The following is a 23,731-nucleotide window of genomic DNA, read 5'->3' on the forward strand; positions in this document are numbered from 1 at the left end:
TGTCGCCCAGGCTAGAGTGCCGTGGCGTCAGCCTCGCTCACAGCAACCTCAAACTCCTGGGCTCAAGCAATCCTCCTGCCTCAGCGTCCTGAGTAGCTGGGACTACAGGCATGCGCCACCACGCCCGGCTAATTCTTTCTATATATTTTTAGTTGGCCAGTTAATTTCTTCCTATTCTTAGTAGAGACGGGGTCTCGCTCTTGCTCAGGCTGATTTCGAACTCCTGACCTTGAGCAATCCTCCCGCCTCGGCCTCCCAGAGTGCTGGGATAGCAGGCGTGAGCCACTGCCCCGGCCTTCGGTCCTCTCTTTACCCCTAGGCCTTTGCTCCCTGTCTCCCTTCTGCTCTGTTCTCCCTCTGGCCCAGGCCCCCACCATGCGACCCTGGCGGTGAAACACGGACATGCAGGACATGCCGGAAGCCACTGGCGCAGGCCAGCGTCCGCCACCGCCACCACTGGCTCCCGTTGGTAAAAATCGACCTGCTCCTTTATTTACCCAGAAGCGCGGTCCCACCCCCAACTCAGACTCGGCACAGGCGCTTCAGCGACAATGGCTTCGCACCCTCCTGCCGCAGGGCCCAGGAGAGACAGTTTCCAGGCGCACAAAGTCCAAGTGGGGCCACAGCTCAGGCACTGAGGTGAAGGGGACGGTGGCGAGTCCCAGCCCCATCTTGCAGCTGGGGACACTGAGGCACACACGGGGGGGGGGGGGCTGGCTGGTGTCCCACCGGCCCAGGACCAGACCTCGGGGCCCCAGGAGGGTCTGCAGGCCGCTAGGAGCCCGCCAAGTGTTGGTGGAAGTAGAGGCCGAAGAGGCTGGAGAGAAGCTGGCAGGCGGCCGTCCACCAGACGAGGTAGGCCAGGACACCGCGGAGGAAGAGAGGCGTGAGCAAGCCGCCCAGGGCCCCAGCGATGCGGGCCGCCGTCTGCTGCGCTTCGTCCGTCCCGGGGCTGACCGGGACAGCGCTGGCTGAGGACGGGGCGGGGGACAGCGGGGGTGCAGGGCCCAGGCCCCAGGAGTAGCCACCTGGGATAAGAGGGGGATGGAAGGAAGTATGGGTGGAGGCACAGGAAGGGTCCGCCTCCAGGCCCCCACCCAGGCTCCTCCTCCTGCTCAGGCCCCGCCCTGCCCTGGCTCCTCCTCCTGTCCAGGGCCTGCCCCTACTCCAGGCCCCTCCTCCTGCCCAGGCCCTGCCCCCACTCCAGGCTCCTCCTCCTGTACAGGCCCCGCCTCTACCCCAGCCCCTCCTCCTGCTCAGGCTCCTCCTCCTGTACAGGCCCCACCCCTACTCCAGGCCCCTCCTCCTGCTCAGGCTCCAACTCCTGCCCAGGCCCTGCCCCCACTCCAGGCTCCTCCTCCTGCTCAGGCTCCTCCTCCTGTATAGGCCCCGCCTCTACACCAGCCCCTCCTCCTGCTCAGGCTCCTCCTCCTGTATAGGCCCCGCCTCTACCCCGGCCCCTCCTCCTGCTCAGGCTCCTCCTCCTGTATAGGCCCCGCCTCTACCCCGGCCCCTCCTCCTGCTCAGGCTCCTCCTCCTGTACAGGCCCCGCCCCTCCTGCTCAGGCTCCAACTCCTGCCCAGGCCCTGCCCCTACTCCAGGCCCCTCCTCCTGCTCAGGTTCCTCTTCCTGTCCAGACCCTGCCCATACCCCAAGCCCCTCCTCCTCCCCAGGTTCCTCCTCCTCAGGCTCCTCCTCCTGACCAGGCCCCACCCCCTATTCCCGGCCTCTCCTCCTGCCCAGGCTCCTCCCCCTGCTCAGGCCCTGCCCTACCCAGGCTCTTCCCCCTCAGGCCCTGCCCCTACCCCAGGCCCCTCTTCCTGCTCAGCCTCCACCCACACCCCAGGTCCCTCCTCCTGGTCAGGCCCTGCCCTCCCCAGGCTCCTCCTCCTCAGGCCCGGCCCCTACCCCAGGCCTCTCCTCCTGCTCAGCCTCCACCCATACCCCAGGCCCCTCCTCCTGCTCAGGCTCCTCCTGCTCAGCCCTCACCCACACCCCAGGTCCCTCCTCCTGGTCAGGCCCTGCCCTGCCCAGGCTCCTCCTCCTCAGGCCCGGCCCCTACCCCAGGCCCCTCCTCCTGCTCAGGCTCCTCCTGCTCACCCCCCCACCCACACCCCAGGGTCCTCCTCCTGCTCAGGCTCCTCCTGCTCAGCCCTCACCCACACCCCAGGCCCCTCCTCCTGCTCAGGCTCCTCCTGCTCAGACCCCACCCACACCCCAGGCCCCTCCTCCTGCTCAGGCTCCTCCTGCTCACCCCCCACCCACACCCAGGCCCCTCCTCCTGCTCAGGCTCCTCCTGCTCACCCCCCACCCACACCCCAGGCCCCTCCTCCTGCTCAGGCTCCTCCTGCTCACCCCCCACCCACACCCCAGGCCCCTCCTCCTGCTCAGGCTCCTCCTGCTCATACCCCACCCACACCCCAGGGTCCTCCTCCTGCTCAGGCTCCTCCTGCTCATACCCCACCCACACCCCAGGCTCCTCCTCCTGCCCAGGCCCCACCCCTACCCCAGGCTCCTCCTCCTGCCCAGGCCCCTCCTCCTGCCCAGGCCCCACCCTTACTCCAGGCTCCTCCTCCTGCCCAGGCCCCACCCCTACCCCAGGCTCCTCCTCCTGCCCAGGCCCCTCCTCCTGCCCAGGCCCCACCCCTACTCCAGGCTCCTCCTGCCCAGGCCCCACCCCTACTCCAGGCTCCTCCTCCTGCTCAGGCCCCGCCCCTACATCAGGCTCCTCCTCCTGTCCAGGCCCCTCCTCCTGCCCAGGCCCCGCCCCCTCCCGCTCAGCCGTGCGCTCCAGGCGCAGCCTCCACTCGAGGCGCGCCCATCCCACCCCACCTCCCCTACGGTCTTCCCTCGCGCTGCTCACCCAGCGTCTTGAGCAGCAGCGTGCAGTTGAGCGTGAGGACGAGCGGCGTCAGGTACTGCAAGCTCACCACCGTCACGTAGCAGTACACCCGGACCACCTGGCGGGCAAGCAGCAGTGGCGGCTGCAGCGGGGCCCTCTGCGCTCCGGGTTCACTCGTGCCAGAGCGACCCGGATACCCTACCCTGAGCTCCAGGTTCCCTCCCTGCCCTGCGGCCTCATGCATACCCGAGCAACCCGGATACCCTACCCTGAGCTCCAGGTTCCCTCCCTGCCCTGCGGCCTCATGCATACCCGCCTCTGGATCTCGCGGGCCTCGATGCGGCCAGCCTCCCTCCGCAGCTGCTCCACGCGCGCCTTGGCCAGGCACAGGTAGGCCTGCAGGTGGGGCCGGGTCACCGCCAGCCGCAGCAGGCACAGGGCCACCAGCACCCAGAGGCGCATCGAGTCGAAGGCCGAGTCTGACAGTCTGCGCCGAGGGGCGAGGGGGCAAGAGGGCTCACGGGGCGGTCCCTTCACCCCCGGGCTCTGTCCCCCACCCTCCAAGAGCTGCGCCCGGCTCCTCCCTGAGCCTCAGAGCCTGCAGTACAGAGAGGGGCCCCCAGCCCCGCGCGGTACGCACAGGGAGAAGGGCGCTCCGCCCAGGGGCGCCTGTTGCAGGAAGTCCCGCGCGATGGGCTTGGTCCAGAGCCACAGGATGAACAGCGGAGACAGGAAGCTGGTGTGCAGGAGGAACCTGCCGGGGTGAGGGCAGGAAGGGGTGAGGCACCCCACCGCTCCCCTAGCCTCCCCCCGGTGCCCCAATGCCCCCCCACGCCCACCAGGCGACCCACGTAACTGCAGCACCGGCCGGTCCTCTGACATGGTCAGCGCATCGCGGTGCGTCTGGGCCAGCCGCAGTCCCGGGAAGGTGAGGAAGGCACCCAGCATGGAGCCCACCACCGCCAGCCCCACGCGGACGGCCAGCTTGGCGAGAGGGAGCCTGGGGAGAACGGCAGGTCAAGGGGCCCCACGGCCAGTCGGGAGGAAGCCGGCCTGTGGGACACTAGGCCACCACCACCACCCCACCCCCGTCTCCATTCCCCAATACCAGAACTCACGCCCAGTCCCAGCCCTGCCTCTTCAGAAATGGCTCCAAGTTCTGGGTCATGCTGGCCAAGCCTGGGGAAGGTAAGGAGAGGATGGAGGACAGTGGATTCCCAGGGTCCCCAAGCCCATTCTGCAACCTCCTCCCAGGCATCGTTCTGCTCCCCAAGTAGGAATGCGCTCGTGGTGGGCCGGGCCCTGAATCAGGCACTACAACAACTCTGTGCTCTAGCGATGCCCGGCTCTCTTCAGGAAACAGAAGAACGCACCAGGCAGACACCCCAGATTGGGCTGGAGACAGGGGGTGGGGGTGCTGAGCGTGAGTTTCCTAGATTGTTCCAGGAATCTGCACGGGGAATGAAGGACTCCTGCAAAGTCCTCCTGGAAGAAGGGATTCTCCATTCAGGCCCCAAGATTTTCCAGAGATTGAACGCAAATTAACACGAGATCACAACCAAAATTACCAAACACGCAAGGAAACACATCGCCATAAAGGAGAGTTGGCAGGGCCGGGGGGCGAGGAGGCTCACACCTGTCATCCCAGCACTCTGGGAGGCCGAGGCAGGAGGATCACTCAGGAGTTCAAAACCGGCCTGAGAAAGAGCGAGACCCCATCTCTACTAAAAACAGAAAGAAATGAATTGGCCAACTACAAATATATAGAAAAAAATGGGCCAGGAACGGTGACGCATGCCTGTAGTCCCAGCTACTCAGGAGGCTGAGGCAGGAGGATCGCTTGAACTCAGGAGTCTGAGGTTGCTGTGAGCGAGGCTGACGCCACGGCACTCACTCTAGCCTGGGCAACAGAGCAAGACTCTGTCTCAAAAAAAAGAGAAGAGAAGAGAAAGAGGAAGAGAAGAGAAAAGGAAATTGGCACTGTGAATTATGTGTTAAATAATTAAGGAAATAAAAGCTGGAGTCACAGGATGGGAGACGTTGAGACTACCTTCAGATGACTGGATAGACTTGCGAAGGAACTAAATTAAGCTCTTCTAAACAGAAAATATAATTATTGAGATGACAGGTTGTTAAACAGCACATTAGAAACAGCTGAAGGGGGAACTGACGAAATGGAAGACAGATCTGGGGAAATCACTCGGATTCCAACTCAGAGAGACAAGAAGGTAGGAAACATGAAGGGAGGCTGAGAGATAAGGAGAGCACAGTAGAAAGCCCAGCAGAAGTCAAACCACAGCCCCAGAGTGAGAAAAGGGAGGGAACAAAGGACCACGCTGGCCAAGACTGGGGAAGATAAGGAGAGGATGAGAGAAGAGTGGATTTCCAGGGTCTCCAAGGCCACTCTGCCCTCCTCCCAGGCATCCCTTTGGATGTTACTGGAAAAGAGAGGAGTTGTTGGAAAAGAACGGCTAAGTCCATGGAATGAATGAAGCACACACACTATCCACCGGATAATTAGAAGGAATGCATACCTAGACACGCTGTAGTGAAACCGAGGACCACCACAAACAAAAGAGATCACAAAGCGGCCAGGGAGTTAAGGCAGAATCGCCTACCAAGGAATGACAATTAGGCTAACTGCCAATGTCAACTGCAACAACAGAAAACGAACAAATAGCAAAAAAGTAAGATGGTAGAAAACCAGGGCCAAATATGTCAGTAATCACAATAAATGTAAGCAGACTAAACCTTTAGAGTTAAGTGACAGAGACTGTCAGACTACACTGAGAAAATATCCAGGTAAGTGGTTTCTAAAGGATAACACACTCCAACCTAAGGTCACTGGAAGGTCGAAAGTAAAGGGATGTTAAAAAGACATAACAGGCCAGGCGCGGTGGCTCACACCTATAATCCTAGCACTCTGGGAGGCCGAGGTGGCCGGATTGCTTGAGGTCAGGAGTTTGAAACCAGCCTGAGCAAGAGCGAGACCCCGTCTCTACTATAAATAGAAAGAAATTAATTAGCTGACTAATATATAGAGAAAAAAATAGCCGGGCATGGTGGCGCATGCCTGTAGTCTCAGCTACTCGGGAGGCTGAGGCAGGAGGATTGCTAGAGCCCAGGAGTTTGAGGTTGCTGTGAGCTAGGCTGGCACCACGGCACTCACTCTAGCCTGGGCAACAAAGTGAGACTCTGTCTCAAAAATAAATAAATAAATAAATAAAATAAAATGACATAGCAAATTCAAATCAGAAGAAAGCTGGAAGGCCAGGCACGGTGGCTCACGTCTGTAATCCCAATGGCTCATGCCTGTAATCCCAGCACTCTGGGAGGCCGAGGAGATGGGCCAATTGCTTGAGGTCAGAAGTTTGAAACCAGCCTTAGCAAGAGCAAGACCCCGTCTCTACGATAAATAGAAAGAAATTAATTGGCCAACTAATATATATAGAAAAAATGAGCCGGGCATGGTGGCGCATGCCTGTAGTCCCAGCTACTTGGGAGGCTGAGGCAGGAGGATCGCTTGAGCCCAGGAGTCTGAGGTTGCTGTGAGCTAGGCTGACGCCACGGCACTCACTCTAGCCTGGGCAACAAAGCGAGATTCTGTCTCAAAAAAAAAAGAATGCTGGCTACATTAATGCCAGATAAACTAGACTAAGAAGTATTATGAGAGATAGAAGGAGTCAATACATCATGATAAAATAGCTGACCCGCCAGGAAAATCTGGCAATTCTAAATTTATGAACATCTTGTAAATTAGCCTCAAAATATATAAAGAAAACACTGACAGAGCTACACAGAGAAATTGAGAGCTCTGCTATTTCATAGGGAGACTAACCTCTGCTGACTGGTGTGTCAAGGAGAAAAGATTAGGAAAGGCAGAGATTTGAATTTATCAGACTCACAGACCCACAGAATATGTCTTTCAAGAACACATGAATTTGGCCGGGCACGGTGGCTCACGCCTGTAATCCTAGCTCTCTGGGAGGCTGAGGTGGGAGGATCGCTCAAGTTTAGGAGTTCGAAACCAGCCTGAGCAAGAGCAAGACCCCGTCTCTACTATAAATGGAAAAAAATTAATTGGCCAACTAAAAATATATACAAAAAACGAGCTGGGCATGGTGGCGCATGCCTGTAGTCCCAGCTACTCGGGAGGCTGAGGCAGGAGGATTGCTTGAGCCCAGGAGTTTGAGGTTGCTGTGAGCTAGGCTGACGCCATGGCACTCACTCTAGCCTGGGCAACAAATCCAGACTGTCTCAAAAAAAAAAAAAAAGAACACATGAATTTGAAAAAAGATTTGTTAGTGTATAAAAAACAACAACACGTGGAATAGTTAAAAAAAAACCCAATCACATTCCAGGCCATAAGGCAGGAGTCCTCAAACTACGGCCCACGGGCCACATGCGGCCCACCGAGGACATTTATCCAGCCAGCCGGGTGTTTTTGCCGCTGCTGCCTGTCCTGCCTAGCAGCCGACTCGTCCCGGGCCCACAGTGTGCACGTGTGGAATGTGCACCGCTCTCTCCAACGGTCTGAGGGACAGTGAGCGGGCCCCATTTAAAAAGTTGGAGGACCCCTGCTAAGGCAATCTTACCAAATTTTAAAGAATCTATCTTTTGTAAGTACAGTGCAAATAAGCTAGAAATAAATAAATTTTTAAGGTCCATGTTTGACTTTTTTTTTGAGATAGAGTCTCACTCTGTCACCCCAGGTAGAATGCAGTGGCATCATCATAGCTCACTGCAGCCTCAAACTCCTAGGCTCGGGCAATCCTACTGCCTCAACCTACCAAGTAGCTGGGATTACAGGCCTGTGCCACTGTGCCCCGCTAATTTTTTCTATTTTTAGTAGAGATGAGGTCTTTTTTTGAGACAGAGTCTCGCTTTGTTGCCCAGGCTAGAGTGAGTGCCGTGGCGTCAGCCTCGCTCACAGCAACCTCAAACTCCTGGGCTCAAGTGATCCTCCTGCCTCAGCCTCCCGAGTAGCTGGGACCACAGGCATGCGCCACCATGCCCGGCTCATTTTTTCTATATATTAGTCGGCCAATTAATTTATTTCAATTTATAGTAGAGACGGGGTCTCGCTCTTGCTCAGGCTGGTTTCAAACTCCTGACCTCAAACAATCGGCCCGCCTCGGCCTCCCAGAGTGCTGGGATCACAGGCGTGAGCCGCCGCGCGGCTGAGACGGGGTCTTATTCTTGCTCAGGCTGGTCTCCAACTCCAAATCCTGAGCTCAAGCAATCCTCCTGCCTCAGCCTCCCGAAGTGCTAGGATTACAGGTCTGAGCCACCATGCCTGGCCTGACATTTTTTTTTTTTTTTTAACTTAAGAGACAGGGCCAGGCACCGTGGCTGACGCCTATAATCTTAGCACTTTGGGAGGCTGAGGCAGGAGGATCAGTTGAGCCCAGGAGTTTGAACTTGCAATGAGCTACAATGCCACTGCTCTCCAGCCCAGGCAACAGAAGAAAAAGAAAGAGAGAGAGACAGACAGACAGACAGACTGACTCTGACTCAATCTGTCACCCAGGTAGATTGGCATGATCATAGCTAAGTTCCTTACTATGTAAAGAGCGCCTACAAATCAATAAAAGGGCCAACAAATCAGTAACAAAAACTGGGCACAATAAATAAACAGGGCTTTTCAAGAAAGGAAACACAATGGCTCTTGCAACATATGAAAAGATGCTCAACCTCACATTTCAACACAACAGATCACTCAAGACTTGAAAGTCTGAGGAAATATAGTTGAAGAGGATGTCGGGGAAATAGACACATTCATACTTCTTTTCCTGAAGGGCAATTTGCAACATTACCGAAGCTGCAAACGCACTTTCTTGCCCAGGGACTCATGCACGATGCTATCCCTACATAAGACTGCTGTGGTTTCATGCAACAATGTCTCATAGCAAAAGACACAGATGTTCATACATAGGGACCTGGTTAAATAACCATAGAACATTCATATAATGAATACTATGTAGCTGTTATAAAAAAAAAAAATAACCCTGCAGTGTCAAGGAACCCATGACTTCCAACATTTATTGTTTCTAAGAGAAAAAGATAAAGCATAAAACCATATTTTCTATGAATGAAGCCGGGCGGTGGCTCACGCCTGTAATCCCAGCACTCTGGGAGGCCGAAGCTGGCGGGTTGCTCGAGGTCAGGAGTTCGAAACCAGCCTGAGCAAGAGCGACACCCCGTCTCTACTATAAATAGAAAGAAATTAATTGGCCAACTAATATATATATAAAATTAGCCGGGCATGGTGGCACATGCCTGTAGTCCCAGCTACTCGGGAGGCTGAGGCAGGAGGATCGCTTGAGCCCAGGAGTTTGAGGTTGCTGAGAGCTAGGCTGACGCCACGGCACTCACTCTAGCCTGGGCAACAAAGCGAGACTCTGTCTCAAAAAAAAAAAAAAAAAAAAAAAACCATATTTTCTGTGAATGAAAGAAAGTAGAGCTATAGGCTTCCTCTGGGGAGGAGAACAGTGAAGGAGGGTGATTTTCATTCTATCCTTCGTGCACTTTATATTTTTTTATTTATATATATATATATTTTTTATTTTGAGAAAAGGGTCTCACTCTGTTGCCCGGGCTAGAGTGAGTGCCGTGGCGTCAGCCTAGCTCACAGCAACCTCAGACTCCTGGGCTCAAGCGATCCTCCTGCCTCAGCCTCCCGAATAGCTGGGACTACAGGCACATGCCATCGTGCCCGGCTGATTTTTTCTATTTTTAGTTGTTTGGCTAATTTCTTTCTATTTATAGTAGAGATGGGGGTCTCGCTCTTGCTCAGGCTGGTCTCGAACTCCTGAGCTCAAACGATCCTCCTGCCTTGGCCTCCCAGAGTGCTAGGATGACGGGCGAGAGCCACCGCGCCCAGCCCTTCTTGTACTTTACGAGTTTGATATCATTTACCTATCTGCCCACAACCAAATTAGAATAGGTAAATGTTAAACACCACGGCTGCCGGGAAGGGCACAGACCGAGGTGGAAGAGAAGTACCTGGCTGAAGAGCTATAGCCAAGTGTGTCCATCCAAGAGGGGACGTCCTCTCTTCCCCAAAGCCCAACAGGGCAACCCAGTAGCAGGCCCTTGAGGCTCAGGAGCCATTATGTCACCAATGGAGACCGTTCGGGCCCCGGGAGCCCCCTCCCTCGTCTCTTTACTACTCTGTGCCCCATGGGCAAGGCAGTTAAGCTGCCCTGGCCAAATTACACAAGGGAGTGACAGGAGCAGTGGGCCCATGCTGGGGACCACACTTACCTGGCTCCAGGCCCAGCTCAAGGGTCTCCTCCCGCACCACCTGCACCAGCATGGCCAGCAGCAGGAAGAGGAAGGCGAAGGTCAGGCAGACTGAGCGCTCGCCCCCCTCCTCCGCACTGAAGTACAGCCGGGTCACGGTCAGGAACACCTTGCTGTGGGCGGAGCTAAGGAGGCCTTGGGTGCTGGTGCCAACCGCCCCCAGCCCACCCCACCACACCTATTCCAGGAAGCCCCCAGCTTCAGGGCACAAATTGGTCTGGCCAGGGGGCTGGTGGTTGGCCCGGAGGATTTCCAGTTTCGGGTCTAGGGACCAGATCAGGGTGTGAGCTTGGGGGGGGGGGGTGCCTGTTCACAGGCCACAGTGGGAAGTGGCCTCATCACACCACTGGTGGCCAATTAGGAATGGCCACCAAGTCTGTGTGGCTCCCCACAGCCCTGGCCAGGTTGACCCTGCCTCCTTGGAGTCCCCTGGCCGCTTTCGTATACCTTGGGAAAGCTATCAGAGGTGCGAGGGCTGCAGCTCCAAACCGCCCTCAAGAGACACACAGGGCTTTTGAGAACCCTAGTGTGGGTCTCAAGACAGTTCTCCCTTTCCGGAAGCTCACTGCACAGGAATGGCGTTCTTATTTATTTATTTTTTATTTTTTTGAGACAGAGTCTCACTCTGCTGCCCGGGCTAGAGTGAGTGCCGTGGCGTCAGCCTCCCTCACAGCAACCTCAAACTCCTGCGCTCGAGTGATCCTGTTGCCTCAGCCTCCCGAGTCGCTGGGACTACAGGCATGCGCCACCACGCCCAGCTAATGTTTTTCTATATATATTAGTTTGCCAATTAATTTCTTTCTATTTATAGTAGAGACGGGGTCTCGCTCTTGCTCAGGCTGGTTTTGAACTCCTGACCTCGAGCAATCCGCCTGCCTCAGCCTCTCAGAGTGCTAGGATTACAGGCGTGAGCCACCATGCCCGGCCTAGGAATGGCGTTCTTGCTGTACTTCCTCAGACTTGGGTGTCCCCAGAGTCACAGATATTTGCCTCTGCTCTCTCTATGCTGCTTAATAAAACATTTGCAAGGGGGGGCACCTCTTTCTCAGCCCCTGCATCTGGCTGGCCTGGTAACTTGCTTTGACACAGAGAACGTGACAGGTGGGGCAGGGGCGGAGGGTTGGGCCGACGTCAGGCAAGCCACTGCCTTTGCTTCCTGTGGTTTCTGCTGCCACCAAGGGGCAAGACCATGTGGAGCGGTGAGATGAGCCGACCCGGCTGAGCCCAGCCGAGTCTACCCGTCCACAAAACGAGAGCACACACACGCACAAAAACACAGCTGCTTCGTGCCGGCTGAGCTTGGGGGAACTTTGTGGCACAGCAAGGGGAAACTGCCACACCGGTGTAGACGAAACCATGAAGCCTGGGTCCCCCCACCCTCAACATGCCCTACCCAGGGAGCCGGAAGGAAGGATACATGGAGAAGGCCACAGTAAGCAGGCACCAGAACACGGCGATGTTGGTCTCCTTGGCCGGGCCCAGCAGGTAGTAGTAGGCCTCCGTGAAGAGGTACACACCACCCGAGTACACGGCAAAGTCCACGAACCACTGGTACTCCAGGAAGAAGTGCAGGACTGCAGGAGGCACTCCACTGAGCCCCCGGCCCAGCCAGCCCAGGACTCTCCCCTGCCCCGCCCCACCCCACAGAGGATGTGGTGGCCTTCAAGTGCCCAGGGAGGGGAGTTTGGGGACTGGTGCCGGGCTGTCACCTAGGGCATCCACGGTTGTGAGGGGGCAGGTTTCCAGCTGGAATGGGGCGTCTCGGGGTACAGACAGTGGCTTGTCATCACTAAGGCCGTTGGCCCACCTGGGTGGGGGGGGATGGGGATAAAAAGAAGGGGGCAGGTGAGGATGGTACCCTACAAGCTCCCGGGAGGCCGTGCACACCAGGGTGTGGGTCCCTCCCACCCGCAGGGCAGCCCAGAGCACACGGCCCGCAACGTGAGATGCTAGCTGGACAGTGACCGTTTCTTTGGATGGGGAGGGGGCTCCCTGATTCACCTGTGTCCAGAGTGGCACATGGAAGCCAGGGAGGGAAGAACCTGGAGCCCCTGGGCAGGAGCAAAGCTGTCCCCGGGGGAGGAGCTGCCCGCCCAGGGCTGGGGCTGGGCCCACCTCACTCACCGCTCCTTCCTGCCCCTGGGCCTCTGCTTCCCTGCCAGGGCCCGAAGCTCCTCCTCCGATGGGTGCTTGTACCGAAACAGACTGAGGGCAAAGCCAGGACAGGAAAGCAGTCAGGAAAGCTTGGGCGCGGGGCATCGAGGCAGTGAGCCCCGAACCCACCCGGGGACTTGGCTGGGCCAGGGGAAGCCCTGGGAGGGGGGCAAAGGGTGGGATTGAATGGGGGGTCTGAGACACCCCTGAATCTGCTGGCTGCCTCTCCTGGGAAGGCAGGCCTGTGCATTTTTCTAGGGAGAGAATTCAGTTTCCTCAGAGACACCCCCGTCCCCCAGGACAGAAACCAGAGCAGGGGCCGGGCGCAGTGGCTCACGCCTGTCATCCTAGCACTCTGGGAGGCCGAGGCGGGTGGATCGCTCAAGGTCAGGAGTTCAAAACCAGCCTGAGCAAGAGCAAGACCCCGTCTCTACTATAAATAGAAAGAAATTAATTGGCCAACTGATATATATAGAAAAAAATCAGCCAGGCATGGTGGTGCATGCCTGTAGTCCCAACTACTCAGGAGGCTGAGGCAGGAGGATGGCTTGAGCCCAGGAGATTGAGGTTGCTGTGAGCTAGACTGACACCACAGCACTCACTCTAGCCTGAGCAACACAGTGAGACTCTTGTCTCAAAAAAAAAAAAAAAGTAAAATAAAAAAGAAACCGGAGCAGGTTTGGGGGTGTTAACCTCTAGCAGAGTAAGGGCAGAAGGAAGGCAAGAGTGGGGGTGTTGGAGGCGTGGCTGCGGTACGCAGGGGTCCACGTGTGTGGGCTTCAAGTACACCTAGTACTTCAGAGACCCCTAAATAAAGCAGCGCCCCCAGCCCCAGGGGACAAAAAGCCTGCGCAAGGCCGAGTGGGCGTGGCTGCGCCCGGCCCCTCCCACCCGGGGCGGGGCTCACCTGCCGTTGCAGAGCAGCCAGCGCGCGAAGGAGCAGTGAGGTGCCAGGCGGTGCATGAGGGTGGCGGTGAGCAGGGTCACCACCAGCTGCACTCCGAGGACCGCCTGGGGGGGGAGGGACGTGACAGCCGGGCAGTGCCTGCCAGAGGGTCACAAGCTCCCTCCCCCGGACCCGGGCTATTTATAGCGAAGCTGGGCCAGAAAGGGGGGGGTGGTGAGCCTCTCCGGCTTCGGTGGCTTCTTGTGGGGGGGGCACAGACTCAACTCCGGGAGCCCCTGCTGAGAGCGGACGCCCCTCACCGGGCCTGGCTCTGTGCATGACCCCCAGCCTCACCCCACCCGCGTCAGAGGCCGGCCCCTCCCGCAACGGGGGGGAGGGGGTGCAAGGGGGGGGGGCGTGGGGAGTGGAGCCCACGGGGTTCGCGCCCAGCCTCTGCCATGGGTTCCCCGTATTCGTCTCCCCAAGCCTCCGGGAAATGGGGGGGCTCCCTCCCTGTTCTGCTTCCCGGATAGGCCGCCGCCGCCGCCTTCTTGCCCCCTGTGAGCCGCCCCTCTGCCACCGGCCCTGTGCCACCGCCCCTCTGCCACCGCCCCTCTGCCACCGCCCCTCTGCCACCGGCCCTGTGCCACCGGCCCTCTGCCACCGCCCCTCTGCCACCGCCCCTCTGCCACCGCCCCTCTGCCACCGGCCCTGTGCCACCGGCCCTCTGCCACCGGCCCTCTGCCACCGCCCCTCTGCCACCGGCCCTCTGCCACCGGCCCTCTGCCACCGCCCCTCTGCCACCGCCCCCTCTGCCACCGGCCCTCTGCCACCGCCCCTCTGCCACCGGCCCTCTGCCACCGGCCCTCTGCCACGAGCCCTCTGCCACCGCCCCTCTGCCACCGGCCCTCTGCCACCGGCCCTCTGCCACCTGCCCTCTGCCACCGGCCCTCTGCCACCTGCCCCTCTGCCACCGGCCCCTCTGCCACCGCCCCTCTGCCACCGCCCCTCTGCCACCGGCCCTCTGCCACCGCCCCTCTGCCACCGCCCCCTCTGCCACCGCCCCTCTGCCACCGCCCCTCTGCCACCGGCCCTCTGCCACCAGCCCCTCTGCCACCGCCCCCTCTGCCACCGCCCCTCTGCCACCGCCCCTCTGCCACCGGCCCTCTGCCACCACCTTCCGCGCCAACCACATCTCGGCCGAGTTTCTGGCTTCACCCCGGTGGCTCCCCCAAGTCTGTGTCACCCTAAGTGGTCCCCGAGGGCCGCTCCACCCCCACCCCCACCCCAACCCCAACCCCTGTAATCAGCCTCTTTGCAGACCCATCTCTGCTCCTGGGCACTACCCACTTGCGGGCACTACCCACTTGGAGTGGGATTATCTATCTATCTATCTATCTATCTATCTATCTATCTATCTATTTATTTGAGACACAGTCTCATTCTGTTGTCCGGGCTAGAGTGCCCTGGCGTCAGCCTTGCTCACAGCAACCTCCAACTCCTGGGCTCAAGCGATCCTCCTGCCTCAGCCTCCCGAGTAGCTGGGACTACAGGCGTGCGCCACCATGCCCGGCTCATTTTCTCTGTATATATTAGTTGGCCAATTAATTTCTCTCTATTTTTAGTAGAGAGAGTGGGGGGTCTTGCTCTTGCTCAGGCTGGTCTCAAACTCCTGACCTGGAGCAATCCTCCCTCCTAGGCCTCCCAGAGTGCCGGGATTACAGGCGTGAGCCACTGCGCCCGGCCCTCTACATAACAACCTTTGAAACACTGATTCAGAACACGTTTGCCGAACGCTTATTTTTAAACGTTTCGGAAGGATCAGTCTGAAGCTGAAATTGGGTTTTCCCTGCTTGAGTGCAGTAAATACCCATTTGCTATCAGCAATTACGTGATTATGTAAAAGTATGTACTCGGGAGAGCTGTCTACTAGTCTTCTGGTGTTATAACCGACAGTTAAAATGAAGTAAAGATTACTTAAAGAGCAAAATTAATTGATTATTAGCATAATCCCTTCATCAGGCATCGGCAAGCTAACTTTAACAGAGAAAACCCTACAGGGTGTCGGACGCGGTGGCTCACGCCTGTCATCCCAGCACTCTGGGAGGCCGAGGCGGGAGGATCACTCAAGGTCAGGATTTCGAAACCAGCCTGAGCAAGAGCGAGACCCCGTCTCTACCATAAATAGAAAGAAATTAATTGGCCAACTAATATATAGAGAAAAAAATTAGCCGGGCGTGGTGGCACATGCCTGTAGTCCCAGCTACTCGGGAGGCTGAGGCAGGAGGATCGCTTGAGCCCAGGAGTCTGAGGTTGCTGTGAGCGAGGCTGACACCACGGCACTCACTCTAGTCCGGGCAACAAAGTGAGACTCTGTCTCAAAAAATAAAAAAAGAAAGAACCTACTAATAGCACATTTTCTCTATGCCTGTGATTCGGAAACGGAAAAATAAATCTTTTTTCAGTAATAAAATGAGGTCATCCTAATCTCCAAATCCTCGTTTTTGCTCGCCCCCCCCCCCAAGTGCAGACTGGTTGGGGGTCCACCGGGGCTCCTCCAAACCCAGTGGGCCAGGCCTCTCCGGAAGTCCTCCCTTCCTCCTGGGACCCCCTCCCCTCCAGGCCACCCAGTCCCTCTCACCAGCTGCTGTCCGAACATCCCGGCCTCGGGACAGCTCCAGCCTGTTTCCCTTCCCCTCTGGAGACCACCAGGCCTCACTGCCCGGCTGTCTCTCCCTCCCTGCGTCAACCACTCAGAGGCCCTCCTGGACCCGCGGGCTCTTCATCGCTGACTTTGTCACATTGAACATCTCCCAGGGAGAAGACCTTGGACGCATCCCTCCAGCTCAGGCTCCTGAGGTCTGTCCAGGGTTGTGTCTCACGGCCCTGTCCCCCCAAACCAGCCTCCCGTGTCAGGGTCAACGCTCTGTAGACATCTCCAAGGACCTTCTGGAGCCTTCTATCAGCCTGGGTCCCTTCCTTGCCCTTCTCTGGAGCCCAAGAATCCTACTAAAATCAATGCAACTTCCCTCCGTCCGGTCCCCAAGAGCCCTGGCGCTCACCTGCTGCAGGTGTCCGGCACCCGGGACTGGAACGACGCCCCACTTTCAACAATCCCATTCATTGACGCACTTCCTCCAGGCCCCCCTCCAACGCCCGTGTTCTCGGGGACCCCTCCCAGGCAAGGCCAGACCCCCCCCCTCCAGCCCCCTGTCGCTCCCTCCGCCCAGGCCGGACCCCTCGGCGAGACCCCCGCGCCCCTGCAGGACCCTGTCCCCAGAGTGGGGCCCCCGAGACCACCCTCGCGGGGCTCCAGCGTGCTCAGGTCCCCGGTCCCCTTTGCGGGACCACGACCACCCCACCCCCAAGGCGGGACCCCCCCAGGCCCCTACGGGGTCCCCAAAGACCAGAATCCCCAGAACGCTCAGGGGCTTCCAGTGCCCTCGGCACGACCCCCGCCGGCGCCCCTGGAGACCCCCGAGACCCTGGCGCGAGACCAGGGCCCCCCGCGAGGGACACGCGGCCCTCAGTGTGACCCCGCGTCCCTCGCAGCCTCCAACCCCCACCAAGGGACCCCATCGCATCGGCGTCCCCCTGGCGCCCCTCGGCCGGACCCCGGCCTCTCGAGGCACCCCGCGCCGCGGGACGCCCGCTCACCATGTCGCATGCTGGGGCCCGGCGCACGGTCCCCACCGGCCTCGGGCTCGGGTCTCTCGCCTCGGGGACGCGGCCAATCAGCGCCTCACGCTGGTGTGACGAGCAGCTCGTGCAGCCAATCAGCGGGCTTCGAGCGCCCACTCGCGAGGGACCAGGCGTCGCTCGCGTTGCATGCCGGAAGTTGTAGTTCGGACGCGCTGGTTCTGGGCTCCCTGCACCCATCTTGCAGGTCTGCGGAGAAAACACTCATCCACGCACTGTCCCCGGATGGACAGGTTTTTCTTTTTCTTTTATTAAATTTTTTTTATTTTTTTATTTTAGCGTATTGTGGGGGTACAAGTGTTAATATATTATATAATGTATATCATATAATATAATATATATAATATATTGCCCATGCCCCCCTTCCCCCTTGAGTAAGAGCTTCAAGCGTGTCCATCCCCCAAACGTTGCACATCTCACTCGTTGTGTTTGTATATACCCATCCCCTCCTCCCCCTCCCACCCTCCCAACACCCGATAAATGTTACTCCTAGGCCGGGCGCGGTGGCTCACACCTGTCATCCCAGCACTCTGAGAGGCCGAGGCGGGAGGATCGCTTGAGGTCAGGAGTTCAAAACCAGCCTGAGCAAGAGCAAGACCCCCATCTCTCCTATAAATAGAAAGAAATTAATTGGCCAACTAAAAAATATATATATAGAAAAAATTAGCCAGGCATGGTGGCGCATGCCTGTAGTCCCAGCTACTCGGGAGGCTGAGGCAGGAGGATTGCTTGAATCCAGGAGTCTGAGGTTGCTGTGAACTAGGCTGATGCCACGGCACTCACTCTAGCCTGGGCAACAAAGCGAGACTCTGTCTCAAAAAAAAAAAAACAAAAACAAAAACATTCATCCACGCACTGTCCCCTGAGGGACAAGTTTTTCTTTTTCTTTATTTTATTTTATTTTTTATTTTAGCATATTATGGGGGTACAAGTGTTAAGGTTACATATATTGCCCTTGCCCCCCTCCCCCCTTGAATAAGAGCTTCAAGCATGTCCATCCCCCAAACGCTGCACATCTCACCCGTTGTGTTTGTATACACCCATCCCCTCCTCCCCCTCCCGCCCTCCCGACACCCGATAAATGTTACTCCTTATATGTCCACTTAGGTGCTGCTCCATTAATACCAATTTGCTGGTGAGTCCACGGGGTGCTGGTTTTTTCATTCTTGGGACACTTCACTTAGTAGAATGGGCTCCGGCTTGTTTTGTTTGTGTTAAGGCCAGTCAAGTGAGGGACAATTCTGAGTGTTGAACGTCCACCCATCACGAACATTCAATGGCTCCCACTGTCTAAACTCCTAAGTGTTCAGAGACTGGATTCAGACCCCTCTGCCTGACCTAAATCTGCCTCCCACTTTACTGTACACACTATAGCACAGCTTTCCACGTTCCACGCTGTCTCATACCTCCAGGCCTTTGTGAGTATCCTCTGCCTTGCAATGCCTCCAAGGATGCCTCAATCTTTCTCACCTGGCAAGTGCTTAATTGACCTTTATCAGCTAGGACTCTCTTGTGCTCCACAAAAAAAAAAAAAAAAAAAATCCGACTCAGATGGGTTTTTGGCTCATGTAAGCCACCACCTTCTGCACCAACAGAGTCTGGGCTGAGCTTCTGGGCTTCACCCTGGTGGCTCCTTCCCCCAAGTCCGTGCCACTTTAAGAGGTCCCCGAGGGCCGCTCCACCCCCACCCCTACCCCCACCCCTGTAATCAGCTTCCTTGCAGAGCCATCTCTGCTCCTGGGCACTACCCACTTGGAGTAGGATGACTTATTTTATTTTATTTTATTTATTTATTTTTTTGAGACAGAGTCTCACTCTGTCGCCTGGGCTAGAGTGAGTGCTGTGGCGTCAGCCTCACTCACAGCAACCTCTAACTCCTGAGCTCAAACGGTCCTCCTGCCTCAGCCTCCCGAGTAGCTGGGACTACAGGCATGCGCCACCACGCCCGGCACTCTGGGAGGCCGAGGCAGGTGGATCGCTCCAGGTCAGGAGTTCGAGACCAGCCTGAACAAGAGTGAGACCCCCCCTCCCATCTCTACTAAAAATAGAAAGAAATTAATTGGACAACTAAAAACATATAGAAATATATACAGGTGGGGTCAGCTGCAGGCATGGCTGGATCAAGCACTTGCTGTCAGCCTGGGGGAATCTCATGTTCTTGAAGTGTCTCAGGGCTTGGAGGAAAGTGCTTCTGGTGTACGTCAGGCCCTGAGTTTTGCCATCTGTGTTTCTCTGGATGGGTGTATCTCCCCGAGCATGGGCATAGATTGCGTATGACTGGGGGTCTGAGGGCGTTTATGAGGGTGTGGTTCAGGGGTCCTCAAACTTTGTGAACAGGAAGCCAGTTCACTGTCCCTCAGACCGTTGGAGGGCCGGACTGTAGTTAAAAAAAACACAAAAAAAACTATGAACACACTCTGGGAGGCCGAGGCGGGCGGATTGCTCAAGGTCGGGAGTTCGAAACCAGCCTGAGTGAGACCCCGTCTCTACTAAAAATAGAAAGAAATTAATTGGCCAACTAAAAGTATATATACAAAAAAAAAAATTAGCCGGGCATGGTGGTGCATGCCTGTAGTCCCAGCTACTCAGGAGGCTGAGGCAGGAGGATCGCTTGAGCCCAGGAGTCGGAGGTTGCTGTGAGCTAGGCTGACACCACGGCACTCACTCTAGCCTGGGCAACAAAAGTGAGACTCTGTCTCAAAAAAAAAAAAAAAAAAAACTATGAACAAATTCCTATGCACACTGCACATATCTTATTTTGAAGTAAAAAAACAAACGGGCAAAAATAGCCGCATGTGGCCCGCGGGATGTAGTTTGAGGACACCTGGTGTGGTTCATTGCCTTGTCCCCGTGGGTGTTTTGCATGTGTGGATGTCTGTGTGCAGGCTATTCACCATTTGTGACTTTGGCCTTCTGGATTCAGAATGCTCCCTTGAGAGAGTGTGGGTGACTGTGGCAGTGGGGGTCACTGAGACTTCCCAGGACCTACACGGGGGTGACAAGAAGCCCCTCCGGGTCAGAGTATGCCGATAGGATCCAGAGAAGCTGGGATTAGGGAGAGCATCAGAGAGGAAGTCAAAGGTGCCAGGCGAGGGGGACCAAGAAAGAAAGGAAGGGCCGGGCGCGGTGGCTCACGCCTGTGATCCCGGCACTCTGGGAGGCCGAGGCGGGCAGATCGCTGCAGGTCAGGAGTTCGAGACCAGCCTGAGCAAGAGTGAGACCACTTCTCTACTAAAAATAGAAAGAAATTAATTGGCCAACTAATATATATAGAAAAAATTAGCCGGGCATGGTGGCGCATGCCTGTAGTCCCAGCTACTCGGGAGGCTGAGGCAGGAGGATTGCTTGAGCCCAGGAGATTGAGGTTGCTGTGAGCTACTCCAGCCCGGGCAACAGAGTGAGACTCTGTCTCAAAAAAAAAAAAACAAAAAACCAAAAAAAACAGGAAGGAAGGAAGGAAGGAAGGAAGGAAGGAAGGAAGGAAGGAAGGAAGGAAGGAAGAGGGAGGGAGGGAGGGAGGAAAGGGAGGGAGGGAGGAAAGGGAGGGAGGAGGGAGGGATGGAAGGGAGGAGGGGAGGGAGGGAGGAAGGAAGGAAGGAAGGAAGGAAGGAAGGAAGGAAGGAAGGAAGAGAGGGAGGGGAGGGAGGGAGGAAAGGGAGGGAGGGAGGATGGAAGGAAGAGAGGGAGGGAGGGAGGGAGGAAAGGGAGGGAGGGAGGAAAGGGAGGGAGGGAGGGATGGAAGGAGGGGAGGGAGGGAGGGAGGAAGGAAGGAAGGAAGGAAAGAAGGAAGGAAGGAAGGAAGGAAGGAAGGAAGGAAGAGAGGGAGGGAGGGAGGGGAGGAAGGGAGGGAGGGAGGAAAGGGAGGGAGGGATGGAAGGGAGGGAGGGAGGGAGGGAGGAAGGAAGGAAGGAAGGAAGGAAGGAAGGGAGGGATGGAAGGGAGGGAGGGAAGGATGAAGGGAGGAAAGGGAGGGAGGAAAGGGAGGGAGGGAGGGAGGGAGGGAGGAAGGAAGGAAGGAAGGAAGGAAGGAAGGAAGGAAGGAAGGGAGGAAGGAGGGAGGGAGGAAAGAGAGGGAGGGAGGAGGAAGGAAGGAAGAGGAAGGGAGGGAGGGAGGGAGGGAAGGGAGGGAGGAAGGAAGGAAGGAAGGAAGGAAGGAAGGAAGGAGGAAGGAAGGAAGGAAGGAAGGAAGGAAGGAAGGAAGGAAGGAAGGAAGGAAGGAGGAAGGAAGGAAGGAAGGATTCGGCTTGGGGCAGGGACTGATCCATGCACTCCCTCCAGCACAGCTGGGTGGCAGAACAATTGTCTCCATTTCACTGATGAAGATACTGAGGTTCAGAGGGGCCCAAATCTCTGCCTCACACCTTGATCTCTTCCCTGGCCCCCAAGCTCAGGAGCTTAGGTGTCACTCAGCACCCCGTGTGGTGTCCACTGGCAACCAGCAGGAATCGGGCCGCAGGTGCAGTGTCTTCCCTGGCTGCCCTCCTGCCGCCCCGCCCTTGCAGAAAAGGCAGCTCCACTTCCAGGGCTCGGCCAAAAACTCTGGAGTTGGTCTTGACTTTGTTTTTTTTTTTTGAAGCAGAGTCTCACTCTGTTGCCCGGGTTAGAGTGAGTGCCGTGGCATCAGCCCAGCTCACAGCCAACCTCAAACTCCTGGGCTCAGCGATCCTCCTGCCTCAGCCTCCCGAGTAGCTGGGACTACAGGCATGCGCCACCATGCCCGGCTAATTTTTTCTATATATATTAGTTGGCCAATTAATTTCTTTCTATTTATGTAGAGATTGGGTCTCGCTCTTGCTCAGGCTGGTCTTGAACTCCTGACCTTGAGCGATCCTCCCGCTCGGCCTCCCAGAGTGCTGGGATGACAGACGTGAGCCACCGCGCCCGGCCTACAAGTACTGTTTATATTATTAATTATTACTATTACTATTATTATATTATTTTTACTCTTTGGGAAGCGCTGACTCCAAAAGCTCACCATGGAGCGCCATCTCGTGGCCTATAGCAAAAGTGCAGTCTCCTGGGACGGGAACCGAACCACACTGGTAGACAGGCCGGGGCCTCCAGCTTGGGGCCTCCAGCCCGGGGCCTCCAGCCTGGGGACCTCCGGCCTGGGGCCTCCAGCCTGGGGACCTCCGGCCTTAGAAAGCAGCTCACATTTTCACGAACCCCACCACTGGGAGCTTAGCCTGTGGTCATTGACTTCAGGGACTGGCCTAGTTTCTTTCTTTCTTTTTTTTTTTGAGACAGAGTCTCGCTCTGTCGCCCAGGCTAGAGTGAGTGCCGTGGAGTCAGCCTCGCTCACAGCAACCTCAAACTCCTGGGCTTTTTGTTCTCATATTGTGTAGTGTAAAGTTAAAAAAAAAATTTTTTTAAATAAAATAATAGGAGGCCGGGCGCGGTGGCTCACGCCTGTAATCCTAGCTCTCTGGGAGGCTGAGGCGGGTGGATTGCTCGAGGTCGGGAGTTCGAAACCAGCCTGAGCAAGAGCGAGACCCCATCTCTACTATAAATAGAAAGAAACTAATTGGCCAACTAATATATATAAAAAAATTAGCCGGGCATGGTGGCTCATGCCTGTAGTCCCAGCTACTTGGGAGGCTGAGACAGAAGGATTGCTTGAGCCCAGGAGTTTGAGGTTGCTGTGAGCTAGGCTGACGCCATGGCACTCACTCTAGCCTAGGCAACAAAGCGAGACTATGTCTCAAAAAAAAAAAATAAATAAATAAATAAATAATAAAATAATAGGAAAAAAAAAGATTTCAGGCTTTGGCTGGGCGTGGTGGCTCACTCCTGTCATGCTAGCACTCTGGGAGGCTGAGGAGGGAGGATCGCTCAAGGTCAGGAGTTGGAAACCAGCCTGAGCAAGAGCGAGATCTCCATCTCTACTAAAAATAGAAAGAAATTAATTGGCCAACTAAAATATATATATATATATATATAAAATTATGCCGGCATGGTGGCGCATGCCTGTAGTCCCAGCTACTTGGGAGGCTGAGGAAGGAGGATCACTTAAGCCCAGGAGGTTGAGGTTGCTGTGAGCTAGGCTGATGCCATAGCACTCTTGCCCAGGCAACAGAGTGAGATTCTGTCTCAAAAAAATAAAATAATAAAATAATATTTCAGGCTTCTGGCGCTGCCATGCAGTCTGGGGGCTCCCCCAGTGCCCACGATGGGACACCCCCAGGAGCAGCCCTGGCCAGTGACTTCGGCCAGTGACTGGAGGATGACTAGCGCAGGCCCTGCCCCCTGGAGCGGAGCCACCCTGGGTCTATGGAGTCCCCAGAGGCCCCAGCTGGTCGCCTGTCCCCTCCCCACCCTTCCCCCCTATCCTTTCGGGGGGGGGCACCCCAAACCCAGACGAGGCAAGACTGAGGCCGCCGGCCAGCGGGTGGGGAGACGTGGGGGGTGGGGGGCTCTGAGCAGCGACACACAGTCTCGTCCATGGACGCCACGCGCGTTTTATTGGGGGGACACACACTCAGGGAGGAGGAAAGGAGACGACACCCCCCCACCCAGGGACCCGAATCCAGCCGCACCCCCCAAGCCCGCACCGTGGGGGGAGGGGCGGCCAGCCTCGGCTCTCTCGTGCAGAGGCCGGGAGGGAGGCCGGGTCCCCACGTGGCTCCGCCCGGCGCCACCCGGGGGTGCCCACTACCGGGGGGTGCCCCCCACCGGGGGGTGCCCACTACCGAGGGGTGCCCACTACCGGGGGGTGCCCCCCACCGGGGGTGCCCACTACCGGGGGTGCCCACTACCGGGGGTGCCCCCCACCGGGGGGTGCCCACTACCGGGGGTGCCCCCCACCGGGGGTGCCCACTACCGGGGGGTGCCCACTACCGGGGGTG

At 57.0% G+C, this 23,731-nt stretch overlaps 1 protein-coding gene across 1 annotated transcript; it reads right to left on the bottom strand.

Annotated features, from left to right (window-relative positions):
• Window positions 1-470: 470 nt before the first annotated feature.
• Window positions 471-16,922, bottom strand: TMEM161A (transmembrane protein 161A). The gene is made up of 12 exons (XM_076001564.1): window positions 16,845-16,922; window positions 13,209-13,312; window positions 12,272-12,352; window positions 11,857-11,954; window positions 11,565-11,721; window positions 10,109-10,260; window positions 3,961-4,021; window positions 3,699-3,842; window positions 3,483-3,596; window positions 3,155-3,329; window positions 2,864-2,960; window positions 471-1,028 (listed from the first exon to the last, which is right to left on the bottom strand). The coding sequence occupies exons 1-12, from the start codon at window positions 16,845-16,847 to the stop codon at window positions 775-777; spliced, it is 1,440 nt and encodes a 479-aa protein (XP_075857679.1). The 5' UTR covers window positions 16,848-16,922; the 3' UTR covers window positions 471-774.
• Window positions 16,923-23,731: the final 6,809 nt, after the last annotated feature.

Source organism: Microcebus murinus, chromosome 4, assembly GCF_040939455.1.
Source record: "Microcebus murinus isolate Inina chromosome 4, M.murinus_Inina_mat1.0, whole genome shotgun sequence".
Lineage (NCBI taxonomy): Eukaryota > Metazoa > Chordata > Mammalia > Primates > Cheirogaleidae > Microcebus > Microcebus murinus.